The sequence below is a fragment of the Equus quagga genome, unplaced genomic scaffold (genome assembly GCF_021613505.1).
Source record: "Equus quagga isolate Etosha38 unplaced genomic scaffold, UCLA_HA_Equagga_1.0 251_RagTag, whole genome shotgun sequence".
Classification (NCBI taxonomy): Eukaryota; Metazoa; Chordata; class Mammalia; order Perissodactyla; family Equidae; genus Equus; species Equus quagga.
The window spans coordinates 2,437,813-2,455,984 of record NW_025799859.1 but is presented as its reverse complement, the minus strand read 5'-3'; the positions used below and the strand labels follow the sequence as shown (position 1 = coordinate 2,455,984).

Here is an 18,172-nt window from a genome sequence, read left to right as displayed (position 1 = left end):
CTAAAGAAAAACCTTATTTTCTGAGGACATTTTTATTAATCACTTTGTTTTTCCAACTTGCATTATTAATCTTTTGGAATCGTGTGTGTCATAGAAATCACGTACTCCAATTACCTTATTTCATAAAAAGATTTCAAAATGACATCAAGACAAAGTGACCAAAGTGTCCTCAATCACACTGCTACTATCAGAAGACTAGAGCTACATGCCCAGATTCCTTTTTTTAGCATTCTTTGTACTACACAATTATTTCTTTGGATATTTTTAAAAATTAGTAGTACTACTTTAATGTAACTACGGTTCAGAAATGATTTATTACAATAATCTGGTGAGATGTTTTTCTAAATATAGGAGCCAAGATATTGTGTACATAAATAAATCCACCAATAAAGGTTTTCCTCTAAGCTTTTGATTATTCAAATTGTCTCTAAAATTTTAATAACTGCAAAACAGAAAAAAAGCTTCACTAATCCTTACCTCATTGCCTTGTTACACCATTATAATTTAATGACACATAAACCAAAAATGTTGGTGTTAATATTCCAGGTTTAGGTAGGGATCAGTTTTTTATCACATAGTATTTATTCTTTCCTATCAAGCATTGCTCTTGAAATTTCTAGGCAGCAGGAACACGATCAGTTCAATTGCATAAAGTATGCAGTGAAGTTATAAAAAAAATGTGAGGCTATTAATTTAGGAAAAGATTTCTAAATCCTAAGTATTGTCTATTACCCTAACTCAAAATAATATAATGTAAAAATCTGACAAAAATCAGGTGACAGAAGAAATAAAAAGATCAAAAAAACAAAGGTATTATTATCAGGCATATATATTGATGATGTTATATTTGTATTTTGTATATGTAATAATTCAGAAGAATTTGTATTATTGACATACAATACATAATATTATCATAGCAACCACAAATTTTAACTAAGATATAATTAACATTTCATACTCCAAAAAGTATTCAAGAGACTATTTATAGAGCAGAAATTAATGTTATAACAATTGAAATGCAATGAATTCTGATGACTGTTTTCTTGATATCTATAATTAAGAAATTAATAAAATTTTCGGTTTTTAGTACATATTCAAATACAGGTAATGAACATGTTTACTGAATGGAACCTAGAGTAAAAAATCCAGAAAGAAGGCTGAGTTTCTTTCCTGAGGTTAAATTGTTGTTCTTTCAAAGTAAAAGTGCAAATGCACAATACTCAAACTTCACAAATGGTGCAAAGCAAAACCTCAAACTCAGTGGACAGCTCTTTTTCAAATTTGCTTCTGGCTCAACCCTGAGAATGTAATTTAGGCTAAAGATGTACACATGCAGGCTTTAGTCAACTATGACTACCCTGGAAATCTGGGTCTCCTCTAGTGTGGAATTAGGTGACTACTGGTTTCAATTTTTAAAAATCTCAAGTTTCCATTCAATTCTGAAAACTAGGAAATTTACAAAGGTGCATAGTACTAAAAATTTTGCCACTCTAATCAACTACCTAACCATCCTTCACACTGGCTCCAAAGTGAGAAACTTTTAATAGTCCAATTTCACATCATCTTCTAGAATAGCAGGTCTTAAGACTTTCTGACTTTCATAGATAGGTATCCTTTTTAAAAATTTGGGTGATAGAAGCAGGGTTGTTAACTTTTCATTTTGCCACGAAAGGGCTTTTTAGAGAATAAAACCCAACTTCCATCCATTATCACAAGTATTTTAAAACAGAAAAGTATCTTAGCAACAGAAAAAGAGGAAGGGGAAAAAGGTACGTCCTCCTAAATTAATTTAATTTCATGAACAACTTGCTATCTATATTCTATCTGTAGATATATATTCTTCTGTATATGATAGTATGGCATTGGTCGATAGACGGATTATTAAAATCTGTTGGATTTCAGAAGATGAATTAATCTAATCAATTTTCTGTTTTTTTTCCTACTTATTCCTCAATTCCTGTCTTCTGCATTACTTTGAGAGAGAAGGGGCAGAACTATTTACACTGCTAGAAATCTCTACCTCTAGCTACTTGATTCATAATATGGAACTTGCAAGATTAAGTTATGTCTTGCACAAAAAGGTAGCAGCAAACTGCCTTACCTGTCTACAGCACCACTTGCAGGGGAGGGGGAGGAGGCAGTTCTTTAGGTAGGGCAGTGCAATGCTTCCTCCTCTTCTGCAAGCAGTGCTGGAGATGCTGTAGAAGGAAGGGCATCAATGAGAGGTATGGAAGAAACGGTGGATGGTATGAGGAATGTTTGTTCAAAGCATTTTCTGCCTGCCTATGTTAAAAACAGTGCTCAGGGTATAAATGTCTACATCAGTAAAAAGGCACATGTTACAGTATCCAAAACTGAATCTGATCCATGCCAACTTAAAATGTATGTCATGGTGGGTTCTATTTTTAGGAGGTCACTAGTGTGTATAACCTAGCATGTAGATAGAAAGTATACTTCAAAAATATGTACTGAAAAAAGATCTTAATTTCAGCCTTCATTCTGAATTTCTTGGTTGTCTAGGTTCCAGCGCAATATGCTTAGGAGAATAACAATATTTCAATTCTAAAAGAAAATCTTCTTAAAAAGTTTATTCACAAAAAGACTTTCAGCTGTAGGTTTGTTTTTTTTAAAACTGGATTACATAGCCTTTGAAGGTCCTTTAAATTCTAAGATGATGTGATTTAAAAAAATTAGCATGCTGAAATTTAAGGTAACTGCTAAAATTCTGGAAGAGTCTACATTAAGGATGCTAAAATTTTTAAATAACATAATCTATATTTATTTAGAATACTACTTAGAAGATCTGTCTATTGGCAACAAATGCTTTAGGATTTTTTCTCCCCAAATTATTTAATGGTGAGCTCTGCTCAAGACACTTGTGTTATGTGTTTTATCAACCAAATAACTGTATTCGTAACAAATTCATCATACAGTTCATTTAACTTATCTAAGTGAAAATAAGATGCACTATATTTGCACTAGGTAGTCTCTGGGGCCATATTTCAATTATTCTTCTGACACAGCATAATGTCATACAATTAGCTTGTAATCTTGTCAAGAAATTTTACACATTTTCTATAAAGAGATTAAAGCTAATTTAGTAGCAGTTAAGGAAGCTGTCATGCTTCTGAGATACTCATCTATCTATAATAACCCATTGAAATATATTCAATGTTGAGTTTACTTGATCATAACCTTTTCAACTGGCTTTCCTATGAAAATTATCCAACTACTTTAAACATTCTGAAAAAACTATGTTGCTGATGTATATTCCCTATAAACTCTATAATCCTTGAAATCACTCCAAAGATGAATCTGAACAATTTGTATAGATAAAACTATGACATGATAACAATGATAGAAGCAAATCCAAATCTCAAATTAAGACAAATCATAAGTGTAAATTATTGGCAGGGGCAATGCTGATAAACTTTAAAATCTGACATTTTATATATATAAATATACCTCATAAGTTTGTCAACAGACATGGGCATATCTTAAAAAACTGAGATGCTATAGTTTATAACGTTAACATCTATCTGATTAAAGGAACCCAACTGCTTTAATGAACAAAAAGCTTCCCAATCATTTTTAGGCACTTTTACTACCATTCAAGTATGGATTCAAACTGATAAACTACTAATAATGTTTAATATGTTCAATCTGAATATGACAAAAATTACTGATCAGCTATGTCAAAATTATTCAAAGTGAAGAAGATATTTACATACTTTCATATAAAGATATACACATCCATAGTCTTCCTAAGAGGAAGAAGTACTTAGTATGTGGTAGTATAACTGCACATACAATTTAGAGGTAGAAATACGACAGAATTTTTTCAGACTGGGCCACTATACTGATTTCTAAGACAATCTAGTCAGCTTTCACTGGTAAAACATTTACAAATAAAACCTCAGCAATTATAGAAATTACTTAATTTTCAAAGTATGCTCAATATTGTTCTAGTTTATATTTTTGCTTTATCACCAAATATAACCATGCTGTTCCTTGAAAGAACGTACCCACCTCACAAAATAATGTAAGCTTGTCATCTGGTAAAAGACCATTAGCTTCATCAAGCAAAAAATCCCTCCGAATGAATTTTTTAAAACCCCAGTCCTTCCCTTGCACAAATCGATATGCTCTTTGGCTTTCTAGTGAAAAACAGAACAGAAGTTTAAATAAAACAAGTATCCAAGAAACATTTTTGTTAATGATAACATAGTTAAATGAATATGCAAAAATAGGACTTGGCTAATACATATCCACCATCAAAATTACAGATACGTGTGTTCATAAACCAGATGTTCCACAGCGCTACTCAAATTTTGGCCATCATCAATGAGCTCACTTTCAGATTTCTGGATCTCCAAGGAAAAAACCAGATCAAATCTCGTGAAGAAGGAAGAGATTTTAACACATCTAGGCTCTTTAATAATGAAGTAGAATCAAAACACACTGGCAGACATACTACATATCTAACAGCAGAACCCAGTTAGAAACATACCTCTCATTCCTGCTTCTCCCTTTAAAGATGCATACTCTAAATCCCCAGGGTATCATCCTTTAAGCTTTCCTGGCACATCCATCCCACTGATTTAAATTTTACTGAACTAGAGAAAAATCCATTAATAGGCGAAAACTAAATAAAGTCCCTTATCTTTCCCAAATTTTTAGACATAATTCCTTCACCCCTAAAAACCACCTCCATAAAGTCCAAAAGACAGTTTTAGTATAATTTATAAAAGATTTAATAAATGCCTGAAGCAAGTGTTTCAAATGCCTAACATACTATATAACAACTGTATACCATGAAATAAACAAGATCCTTTATAGAAAGTATTCACTATCTGTTATATAAAGAATAATTAGAAGCAGAAAACCTATAATAAATCTAATTGAAATATTTCATGTTATGGACTGAATGTTTGTATCCCTTCAAAATTCTCATGTTGAAACCCTACCCCACAATGTGATGGTATTAAAGGTCAGTAATTGGGATTAGAAGAGGTCATGAGTTCAGGCCTCATAAATGGGATTAGTGTTCTTATAAAAGAGAACCCACAAAGCTCCTTAGCCTTTTCCACCATGTGAAGACAGTGAGAAGTCAGCAGTCTACAACCCAGAAGAGGGCCTTCAGCAGAATCTGACCATGCTGCCACTCTGATCTTGGACTTCCCAGTCTCCAGATCTATGAGAAATAAATGTCTTGTTTATAAGCCACCCAGGCTGTTGTACTTTGGTACAGTAGCCTGAACTGCCTAAGACCCCGCACTATCTTAAATGTCAGACAACGTGAAAATGCATGTGAAACTATGTATTACTTCAGTAATAAAAGATATTATTTAAAAATGTGGTTTTGGAGGAGGTTTTTTTATTGTAACGACATTACTTGGTTCTGTGATTCACTTCTAGAACTCACTTAAAATTTAATGTGGCAATTCATGACATTATTTTCCTACTATGCACATTGTGCATTTCCTACAATATTCTTCTATTATGAACCTCCAGGCTACACGGTTTTAGCTGGCTAGACATGTGAAGCCTAAAATGAATTTAACAGGTCCTGAGACTAAGGAAAACTGATTTCCCTTCAGTCAGTGTTCAGTCCACTGCTCAAAAAAATTCTAGTGACAAAATATCAGGACATTCAGTTTGTTCTTCACATTTTATTATCTGGCAAAAATGGTGAGGAAGAAGAGAAATATTTCCTGAACACCTATTATATATGCCAGGCACTGAACCAGGCACTTTGCCCTAATAGCAACCATTTTTCCAAGTGACAAGGGAATGTCATTTTAAGACAAAGATTAGGTGAAAAACTTAAATTTTAATATTATTTGTAACTAATTTTACATGTCTTATGAAGTCTAAGACTTAGTAAAACAACCAAAACTCTACACCGGCATTTACAATTAAATAATGGCCATTTAAATATTTTAGGTTAAGCAGGTTATAGTGGAAAAAAATATCCCAAGTTTTTATGGGTCAAAGTGCAGAAGTCACAGTATGTAGTCACACAGAGACTCCTTCACTCAGTTTGCAAATCACTTACCCATTGCTTTTGTTTCTTCCCTTTTAGCGTTCAGAAGGGAAAATTTGAATTTTGCTCGAACTTCACTTTTTGGACAGCTGACTAAAAGCAAATATAAGGACAAGTAGTCTTTACTTTCATCATCTAATCCCTTTGGATTTACCCTCAGGCACCTAAAATAAAACAACAGGCTCACATGGAGGAATATAATACTTTAAACAGTGAAGAGAAAGGCAACAGTGAAATCATTTGTTAAATAATATCACGAACAGCACTCCCATCAATATCCCCGCGGTTCTCTAGAATTCTATATTATTAGGAACTTAGCACAAATCTAATAGAAAATTAGACTAATATCCATTTAGAAACAACAACAAAAACCACAAAGTAACCGATGATAACATCAAAAGAAAAAATTCAAAACAAACAAAAATCTTACCATTTCATTTTGTCACTGGGGCTAGATGAGAATGTTGAACTTTTTAACACTTCACCCATTTCCTCTCGACAAAAACTGAAGTTATTAATGGTCCACATATAGGAAAATTTTACTACTTTAACCTAAGAGATTCAGAAAACCACTTTTATAATGATGACTTTTAAACTTTTAATTTATCGCATGTTAAACATCCTATGACCCACTCTTCTAACACTTCTAATAACTATGCCAAAGTGCTTCACAAAATTCTCAAAATACTATAAAATTTGTAAGTGACAAAAAGTAAGGCACTTTAACAGCATGTACCTGTGTATAACACCAGCTTTCTGCTATAGGACCAGTGGACATATCTCCAGGGAGAGGTGGGGTGGGTTCTCGAGACATTGCCACTTTATCGCAGTCTTCCAAGATTTATGCAATATCCTACACAGCTGAGTACTTTACTACAAAGAAGAGAAGTTTCATTTACTGATCAAAAAGTTTAACTGACTGAATCAAGAGGGAAGAAGTATTTAAACAGTCATAAAACAATTACTTTCCCAAATTAGATTATGAGGAAATATGAAGATTTCATTATTTAATAATTTTTAAGAAATGAAGTCATAAGTCTTTGTGACATATAACATTTGAAATCTAAACAATACTTATAGACAAGACATTATTTTATAAAAGCACACTTTGCAACATATGACAAATCAAAAAATAACATATAGCTAAATGGTAAGATCATAAACATAAAATCACAAAATAACATGGAAAGTTACTGGCAACAATTAATATCTAATTCACCTTCCTTCCTTCATCTTTTCATTGACATATTCATGGAAATCAAAAGGGCTGTAAAGAGAGAATAGCCCTGGAAACTATAAATATTAGTTATTCAGCTGTCAGACTCCAAAGTTTTGACCAATTAAAACACAGAATGGGACTTAACAGGCAATACTATACAAGAACAATTATCTAGATTTCCATAGAAGTCTACCTCTACCTCAAACAGGTTCCTGATAAGACTTTGTCCCTATCAGAGACCTCCCTACGAGATAATCTCTACCATATCATGACATTTCCTCCCAGTTAGCTGTTCTTGTACTACATCCATTTGGTCTTGTAATAAATTCATCATAACCTAGCCAGGACATTAGTGACTAGATGATGATGCTTTGCAACTTGTAAAGTCTGTAAAAGAAAACAGGCAAAATCCAGAAGAGCTACATAAGTAGTGCATGTGGCAGGGAAGTTGGTGTGGATGTCTCAAGATTACATTCCAACATAGGGACTTAAGTCGAGAATCCTCTTTTCATTCAAGAATAATTAATAAGAGAAGAAAACCACACGAATCTTATAAAAAGAAACTACTAGTAGAAAAAAGGGCAGGACTTCATCTCAAATACAGAAGAAAATATTTACTTTGTGTCTATACTCAATGAAACCATAGTGTGAAATGAGAAAACAATGACTAAAGAAAGCCACCTGAAAGATACATAGAACAAAAAGATCTAAAAAAGGTATGAAAAAATTCGAAAGTACAAATGAAGGACATTAAAAACTGCAGTAGAAACAACCAAAATAAGCCATCACTGAGATATACTTCTGTGGAATTCAAAATCAGAAAAAAAATGCTACAAGTATACATGTTCCTTTAAAGGAACAAAAATCAAGATGGCCCCATTTTTCTCCTCATTGCTCTATGTCTGAGGAAAACAGGATAATTACTAGAGTTCTAAGGGGAAAAGACCTGTAGCACAAGGATTTTACAGTGCATCATGTTTTCATTCATGGTGAAACAAGCACAAATTCATTTCTAGATGTGTAAAATATGTATACCACCTCCATAGCTATTTGGTGGAGGGACGAATTCAGTCAAGTTATTTTCTAGTCAAAGACAGATGAATCAAAAGGAAAAACAAAGACAAAAATCTCCATCATAATGAAGAAGTTCTGATTTTTATAACTCTGAACACGTATAACAAATCCATAATGTTTTAAAACTATATGGACATGTCAAAAAATAGTTCTTAAGGCACTGTGACAAAATAAGTCAAGTGAATAAAATGTTAAGTAAAATTATTCTTAAGGCACAAAATCAATGGGCACAGGACTTAGTTTTGGAACTATATAAATTCATCTGATCCTTAGAATCAAGAAATAGCTGATTCAAACCAGAAGCCATTTCATGGGGGGAAAAAACCAAACAAACTGCCAACTTAAATGATTTAAGATTTAGTTCAAATGAACAACTAAATTTGGCAGAAGAATCTGCCAAATTAATTATAATTCATTCATCCACCAATGCTTATTAAGTAGCTACTATTTATAATATAATCTTCAAGATCAGGAAACACGTCAGGAAAAAAAAAATACAATGACAGGTAAATAAGTAACTAAGCAAGATAAATTGTAGTAAATGAAACTAAAAAAAGAGACAGACGTGGGACAGAGTAGTTGCTATGCAATAACTGAAAAATCTTCAAGTAGGTATCCAGGAGGCTACTTTAGATAGAGTGATCAGTTTAGGCTTCTCTGAAGAGTTGAGAACTAAAAGATAAGAAAAAACAGCAGAGACAAGTCAAGGGAAGGTGTCTGTAAGAGAGAAGAAAGGATAGCCAGTGCAAAGGCCCTAGGGCAGGAAAGAAATTGAGAGAATTTAAGGAAAAGAAAGTAATCCAATGTGGTTGATGTCACTGAAGAATTTTAAGCAGGGGAACAACAGTGTAATTTAGATAGTAGTAAGATAAGAATGACAGCTTTTCAGGGAATAAAATGGTGAGAAGAATCAAAGCAGGGAAACAATTAGGAGATATTAAGAATAGTTGGCAAGAGATAGGGGTCACAGACTAATATGGCATGACAGTGGAGATGGGGAAAGTGGTCCTATCGATTGAAGACAATATTTAAAATTAACAGAATGTGTAATGGATTAAAATTAAAGGAAGGAGAAATCAAGGATAAGTCCTAGTGTGGGACCGGAGCAACTGGGGGGATAGTAATACGAGGTACTCAGATGAGGAAGGTTGAGACAGAAGAGTAATTGTGGGGGCTGGGGAGACTCAATTTCAATAAAGTGATGTATGCAATATCAGGAAGTCCTTCATATGGAACACTTTTAAATTAATCCTTTGTGATTAGATTGTTTATGTAATTTTCCTTTTCAATTATGGCATCAATACTAATACACTCACTCAAATACTTATGCAGGTTCCTTACATACAGGAGTTCCTATCATGTGAGGCACCTATGGCATTACACAATGAACTGGGGAATCAGCAAGGTAACCAGGCAGTAAAGTCAGAAGGGTAACACTGGAAATAGTCTATCAAGAGCACCTAAAAGTCACAATCAGCATTAAAGAAAGGTGAAGAATGGATGTTCCTTAATTACACAAGCAAGAATAAAGGCGATGAATGATGGAAGAAAGTAAAAGTGCCTCCAAGAAAAGTGAATACACTATTTAAGAGCACCACACACTGTCACTTTCAAAAGAATTATTCACTTCTACATAAAAATTACATACTGCTCTTAAGTACCTCCAGTTATCATCTTCAATTACTTTTACAAATCACAAATGTTATTTGCTTTTATCTGAAAACAGTACGGCAAACAGGTAGCCACCCCACAGTAAGTTGAGATCACTAATAGACTACCATCATTTTAAACATGTTGGTGCCCCCTCCATATCTAACAACTTTATTAAGGTATAATTTACATATCACAAAACTCATAAACTCATTCATTTTAAATGTACCGATCAATGATTTTTAGTGAACTTTTATCAACACAATGTAGTTTTAGAGTACTTCCATCATCCCAAAAGGTCCTTTCCACCTCCAAATTTGGGCAACTACTAATCTGCTCTCTATAGTTATACTTTGTCTAGAAATTTAATGCAAACAGAATTGTGCAATATGTAGCTTTATGTCTGGCTTCTGCTTTTTTTTTCCCCTAAGTGTTACAGTTTCCTGTTTCTTAGCATGTCTCATAATTTCTGGCTGAAAGCTGGACATTTCCAGTTAACATACTACAGCAACTCTGATTCTGAGTTGTTTTCCTATGGCTTGCTGTCTTCTTCTTAATAGCTTGCCTGGACTTAACTGCAACATCTGTCTCCACCATATTGCGTGGTTGCTGATATTTCTGTCTAGCTTTTTATTCTTAAGTTTTTTTCCCTGCTTAACAAAGCTGCATGCAGGCGGTCCCCTTTCTTTCAAACAGTTTGGTGACAAAGCCACAGGTTCCCCACTCTGAGCCCCAAATCAAATCCACTCGATCTGACAGCAAAACTGCTGGTTTTCCTGGCTAGCCCCAGGCTGGTAAAACTACCATGGTTGTCTACTGTGCTGAGGTGGAAAAAGAGAGAGAGAGAAAAGAAATTCTTTGTCAGATTTATCCTAGAAACTCATCCTGGGAAAAGTAATACAACTGTGGAAAAAGATAAGTATAAACATAGTATGTTTTTGTGATATGCATGTAGAACTACACAACCATTGAGAGTGTATGAAAAATTTTCTTAATGACATTTAAGAACTGTAGTATATAAAAAAATCAAAGAGTATGCCTAAAAAGATCTTACTTTTGTAAATATAAACAGCATATAGAGTTAATACAGGTACAAGTGCATAAAGAGAAACAGACTGGCACACAGATGCACCGAGTTGCACTTTGGCATTGCCATGATAATGCCGATAAGATATACATCTAAATATTACTAATCTCTGGGTGATGAGCTTTTTTCATTTGTTTATATTTTCTAAATATATTATTATGTTTTAATAAAGAAATACAAGTCATTATTCTTAAAAGAAGTAAAAAACATAGTTATTTGCATACTCAAATAAACCCACAGAAAATATGTTATGCGTGCGTTTGTGTGTATATGTTACTTTCCAAGTAGCAGAGATTGAGAGATGTCAGGTCAATGAAGATGGTAAGGCAAAGAAAAACACTGCAGATTAAAGTTGAGTTTTTATAAGAAGACACTAGCTAATTTAATACTAATAAAATATATAAATAAAAAATAAATTTCATTTTCTGGAGAGTAAAGAGGAGAAAGTTCTTTAATGGCTCTACAAGAGCTATTACCCTCCTCAAGTATAACACACAATGTAATTCATAAATAAAAGCAAATTAAATAAAAGGTTACAAAGATTTTTGTTTTCTTTCCAGCTTCTTCAAATGATGTAATTATGGGATGGAGATATGGAGAATGCTGGTGAAGCAGATTGCATTGGTGAGCACTGAGAAGACGACGCACCTTGTTTATTCTTCAGCAACTCTATGAGACGGGTGGTAATAATCCCATCTTAACCATGAGAAAATGATTAACGACAAGTTAAAAGGTTTCCTTTAACTGTAAGTAACCAGAAAGTGGTTGATCACAAATTTACTGGCTCCAACGTCTATACTCTTTCTTATAGTCATGCTGCGTCTCCTGATATTACAGAGCTGAAACAGCCCTCAGCTATCTGGTCTAACTCTTCTTTTACAGTGGAGAACCAAGAAGAGAGAAATGGATTAGACTAGTTACATAAACTGTCCAAGTTTACACTGTTAGATAAATATTAAAAGATGGACAAAGATCTCCCAAGGTCCATTTCAGTGCTATGTCCAGTATTCCTTTTCTTTTCCAAAGGAAAAAAATGAGAAAGAGAGTAGACAATTAACCACATTCACGACTTCCTATTGCTGTGCTTGCAGAAAAGCTTGCAGAGAGACAGCACAACCAAAATGAGATCTAGAGAATAATACAAGACAATCAATCTATACACATTAACAAAATAAAGCTTTCTTCTATATTCTGTATTTTGCTTTGTAAACAAATTTAAAGTGTGATGTTTCCTAGTTTTACTTATTAAAGGAAAGCAAGACTCCTACTTGTTATTGGAAAAAACACGAATGTGATTTTCTAGCTTAACAAAATGTCTGAGTGCCAGAATTAATGTTCTATAGGTCAAACACACACACAACTATATACATTATTAAAAATTTCAAATATTCAAAAAATACACAAAGAGTCATATGTCAAACAACCATCTTCCTGCCATCCTTGTATATATTCCCACCATCAAATCTCTCACTACCAGAAGTTATCTGTATCCTGAATTTGTTATATCAATGAATTTCTTCACATTCTTATTATCTGTGAATCCCTAAACCATATGGATAGAAGTTCACAGATATGTAATAAAGGACATAGACATCACCAAAAATGGCAAAGTGGAGAACTCCAAAACTCCATCCTTCCACAAAAGCAATGAATAAGATGGCAAAAACTTTTTCATAACCCAGAAGTGAATCAAAAACATACAACCAGGAGAATGCTAAATGAAGAATGCAGCTGCTGAATTGCAGGGAGTAAGAGTTGTGGCGTTTTAAGATACTCACTCACCATGGCCCCCTCTCCAATTCAGCAGCAGCCGAGTTGACATCAGCCCACATTGCTGACGCAGGCTGCTGGGACCAGAGGGAGCTACATAGATTTATTCTAAAATAATTGTGGTTGCATGCTCTGTCCAGTCTGGTAACTCTCTGAAGAATCAGGTCAAGGGCCTACCTTTGCTTCACCTGCTGTGGAGCATCCCCAGGGTAGAAGCAGCATTCTGGGGGGCAGGAGTTGTCAAAAGCATCTAACGGCAACGTATTAGCTGCAGCTGCCTGGAGCGAGGGATAAGAGATGGGGCGAGCAATAGCCAGAAAGGAAAGGCTGGGAAGAAAGAAGCTGAGAAATATATTTGGGGGAAAAGGGCTTTGAAAAGCTCCCACATATACAGGGGAAACTAGAAGGCCATGTACATACCTGGGGCCAAACACATGCTTGGAAAATATGTGAGAAGACCCTAAGCTATCAACTCTGGTGGATCTTTGGGTGCCAAGCAAGAAGAAAGAAGCTAAAGCAGAATCGTAAATGGCCTGGCTAAGCAGTGAAGGAGTGCCCCAACAGAGAGCCAAACTCTACAAGACTAGAAAAGCTGTGGGGCTTTTTTTGTCTCCATATATATATGGATCAAACATCAGTTGAAAGTGAAAAGGTGGAAAAAAGATATTCTATGCAAACAGCCAAAAGAGAGTTGGGTGGCTATACTAACATAAGACAAAATAGACTTTAGTTGAAAACTGTTACAAGAAGGATCAAAACAAAAAGACAAGCCACCAATTGGGATAAAATATTTGCAAATTATATATCCGACAAGGGGTTAATCTCCATAATATATAAGAAACTCATACAACTGAACAAGAACAAAAAAACAGCCTAATCAAAACATGAGCAGAGGATATGAAGAGATATTTTTCCAAAGAAGATATATAGATGGCCAATAAGTACAAGAAAAGATGCTCAACATCACTAAGCATCAGTGAAATGCAAATCAAATCTACAGTAAGATACCACCTTACACCTGTTAAAATGGCTATAATCACTAAGACTAAAAATAAATGTTGGTGAGGGTGTGGAGAAAAGAGAACCCTCATACACTGCTGGTGGGACTGCAAACTGGTGCAGCCACTATGGAAAACAGTATGGAGATTCCTCAAAAAACTAAAATAGAACTACCATATAACCCAGCTATCCCATTACTGGATATCTACCCAAACAACTTGAAATCAAGAATCCAAAGTAACATTTGTACCCCTATCTTCATTGCAGCACTATTCACAATAGCCAAGACATGGAAGCAACCCAAGTGCCCATTGACTGATGATTGGATAAAGAAGATGTGGTACAACGGACTAGCACTCAGCCACAGAAAAAAGACAAAATCATCCCATTTGCAACAACATGGATGGATCTGGAGGGTATTATGCTGTGAAATAAGTCAGATTGAGAAAGATAAACACCATATGACTTCACTCATATGTGGAATATAAACAAACACATGGACAAAGAAAACAGTTCAGTGCTTACCAGGGGAAGGGGGATGAGGGGTGGGTACAGGGGGTGAGGGGAGCACTTATATGGTGACAGACAAGAAATAACGTACAACTGAAATTTTACAATGATGTAAACTATTATGAACTCAATAAAAAAATGAAAGAAAAAAAAGGAAGGAAGGATAAAAACAATTGTTACAGGAGACAAAGAAGGACATTACATATTGATAAAAGGGTCAATTTAATCAAGACATAATTATAAACATACATGCACCAACCAACAGAGCTCCAAATTATATCAAGCAAAAACCAACAAAACTGGAGAAAAATAGACAGTTCTACAGTAATAGCTGGAGACAGCAATACCCAACTTTCAATAATCCATTGAACAATCAAGAAGATTAATAAAGAAATAGAGGACTTGAACAAAATAACTAAACCTAACAGAGATTCACCTGTCAACAGCAGAATATACTTTCTTTTCAAATGCACATGGAACATTCTCCATTTAGACCATATGCTAGGCCACAAAACAAGTCTCTAATAAACTTTATAAGATTGAAATTATACAAAGTGTTTCTCTGGAATGGAATGAAACTAGAAATCAATAGAAGGGAAACTGGAAAATTCACCAGTATGTGGAAATTAAAAAACACATTTTTTTTTTTCCTGCTTTATCTCCCCAACACCCCCCCCACCACCCTGTACATAGCTGTATGTCCCAGTTGCAGGTCCTTCTAGTTGTGGCATGTGGGACGCCGCCTCAACATGGCCTGATGAGCGGTGCCATGTCCACGCCCAGGATATGAACCCTGGGATGCCAAAGCAGAGCATGTGAACTTAACCACTTGGCCACAGAGCCGGCCCCAAAAAACACATTCTTAAAAAAAGAAATGAGAAGAAAAATCAGAATTTCACTTTGAGACAAAAGAAAATAACAATATACCAAAATTTCTGGGTTGCAATGAAAGTGGCATTCAGAGGGAAATGTGTAGTAAATATAAACACCTACACTAAAAAAAGAAAGATCTCAAATCAATAAGCTAACTTTATATCTCAAGGATCTAGAAAAAGAACAGCAAACTAAACTCAAAGCTTGCAGAGAGAAAGGAAATAAAATAGAGAACAGAAAAATAGAAAAAAAATAAAACAAAGTTGGTTCTTTGAAAAGATGGACAAAACGGACACCTTTAGCTAGACTGCTCAAGAGAAAAAGAGAGAACACACAAGTGACTAAAATCAGAAATGAAAGTGGGGCTATTACTACGAATCTTACAGAAATAAAAAGGATTATAAGAGAATATTATGACATTGTACATCAACAAATTAGATAACCTGGAAGAAATGGACGAATTCCTAAAAAACACAAACTATAAAAACTGACTCAAGAAGAAACAGAAAATCTGAACAGATCTATAACCAATAAAGAGACTGAATCATTAATTAAAAAACAACTTACAGCATGACAGCCTGAGGAGCTCCATGGATTTGCTTTCCAGTGAAACTGGTGAAAATTATAAAAGAACAACCATTACCTCTGGAAATGGTCCTGGGGCTACAGAGCAAAGAAGAAAGATGTATTCAAGAAAATCTACTAGGTGCTCTAAGAAATGTGAGAGTCTGTGGTGTTTGAACCAGGACCTGCCCTTCCCTCCATCCTTCCAGCTCAGGGAGTCAGAAACTCCACTCCAGACGGGTAAAGCCAAGAGCACAGGGCTCCCTCTTTGCCCAGTGGGCTCAGGGTTCTATCTTACTGGGAGGGGCAGGATGCCAACATTTCTCATCTTGCCTCCAGCTACCTATTGCTAAAGCTAATGTGGCTAAGAGGGGAGGTGAAGGATGCATCCCTTCTTCCATGCAGCCCCCAGTGGTGGGATATAGGCTATACCTTGGGTGTGGTGCTGGTGGGGCACAAAGTGCTATTGTTCCAGCTTGTAAGATGAGGCTTTCCACACTGGGAGAGCCAAGACAAGAAGATCTAAGGGTACCGTTCCCCTCTTCTCCCATTCCACTAAGTGCTCAGCTCCTAGAGCAGAGATATCACTAAGAGAGAAATGCACCATTGTCCCCACTCCATATTCTAGAGACCTGATTTGATGATACTGCCTATGTGGCAAAGGGGTTCATAAAACAGCTCCAAATCTCTTCCTAGAGAAGTACTGGCTTCATTTGTAAGGGAATGGACAAGGGTGCTCTAAAAAAACAGTGCAGGTCCTGGTAAAAGGCAACTGAAAGGACACTGGAGAAATTATTGGGCATAAAGCATAAACTAAAGGCTGGTTTGTTTGCCAGAGAGAACAAGAAGGCAAACAGCTGGGAGGGGCCTGCCTAGGGTCAGAAACAAATCAAGCACTAACTTAGGAAATTATCACTCCAAAGGAACTCAAATTTTGATTAGTTCAGTCTGTGGATCAATTACTACATCAAGGAATGCTGAAAACAACAGAGCAATTAGCACTAGATTAGTGGACCTTAACAGTTGTATGTGGTCAAGGAAGGAGACAGTCAAAGAGAGCCCTGCCGAAACGACTGCCATCCCAGGCTAACTGGGAAAACCCAAGACTGTGTCCCTGAGGAGCAGCATCAGAGGCTTAAGAGTGAGTGAGTGAGTGAGTGAGTGTGTGTGTGTGTGTGTGTGTAAGGGGAGGAGGGGGTGGAAGGACAGGAAAATTGACTCCACTAAAATAACTCTGCCAGTCACTAAATAAGCAAGAAACAATAACAAACACCGGAAGGGAGAAATTAGCTCCAAGAATTTCTACATAATATAAAATGTCCAGTTTTGAACAAAAAATTATAAGCATGCAAAGTATGACCCAAGCAACAGGCAAAAAGGAGGTATTAGAAACGTCTGATTGCAAGAAGATGCTGGGTTGAACAAACAATGCCTTCAAAGTAGCCACTGTAAATATGCCTAAAGAACTAAAGAAAAATCATGATTAAATAAGTAGAGGAAGGTATGTTGACAATGTCACAAAAAATAAAGAATATCCATAAAGAAGTAAAAATTATTTTTTTTTAAAAAGGAAATTCTGGAGTAAGAAAGTACAACTGAAATGAAAAATTCACATAAGGAACTATGTTCCTATACAGCAGATATGAACTGGTAAAAAAAAAATTATTAAACTTGCTGAGAGATCAATAGAGATTATCTAATGTAGAGATAAAAGGATGAAGAAAAATAAACAGAGCCTCAGAGAAATGTGGGACACCAGTAAGCCGACTGACACATATATAATGGGCATACTAAAAGGAGAGGAGAGACAAAACGAGCAGAAAAAACATTTGAAGAAATAATGGCTGAAAACTTCCCCAAATTTATTGAAAACCAGTAATATATACACATTTAGGAAACTCAACTAACTCCAAATGGATAAATGCAAAGAGATCCACAGACACATTACAGCAAAAATGATGAAAACCAAAGACGAGGAAAAAATAGTCACTAGGATGGCTATAACAAAAAATAACAGAAAAGTACTAGTGTTGGCAGGATGAAGAGAAAGTGAAAACTCTGTATATTGCTGGTGGACATGTAAAATGGTTCAGCCACTGTGGAAAACAGTTTGGAAGTTCCTCAAAAAGTGAAACATAGAATTACCACATGATCCAGCTTTTCTACTAAGTATATATCCAAAATAATCAAAAAAACAAGTGTTCAAACAAAAACTTGTATAACAATATTCACAGCAGCACTACTCACAATAGCCCAAATGTTACTGGTTAATAATCAATTCACAGATGGACAATCCAAAAAGACCATCAACAGATAAATGGATAAATAAAATGTGGCATCTCCACACAACGGAATATTATGTAGCCATAAAAAGTAATGA

General features: G+C 35.1%; 1 protein-coding gene across 4 annotated transcripts in view; it reads right to left on the bottom strand.

Moving 5' to 3' along the window:
• LOC124233814 (speckle-type POZ protein-like) overlaps window positions 1-18,172 on the bottom strand; it is a 66,737-nt gene that overhangs the window by 14,897 nt on the left and 33,668 nt on the right. For 3 of the 4 annotated variants that reach the window (XM_046651035.1, XM_046651037.1, XM_046651034.1), the window contains 4 exons: window positions 6,783-6,919; window positions 6,477-6,598; window positions 6,059-6,210; window positions 4,030-4,157 (listed from right to left, as the gene is read on the bottom strand). In XM_046651035.1, coding sequence (XP_046506991.1) covers window positions 4,030-4,157; window positions 6,059-6,210; window positions 6,477-6,598; window positions 6,783-6,860 — 480 coding nt within the window. In that variant the 5' untranslated portion in view covers window positions 6,861-6,919. Of the gene's footprint in view, window positions 1-4,029; window positions 4,158-6,058; window positions 6,211-6,476; window positions 6,599-6,782; window positions 6,920-15,795; window positions 15,841-18,172 lie in introns of all 4 variants that reach the window. The other variant, XM_046651036.1, reaches the window with a different exon arrangement.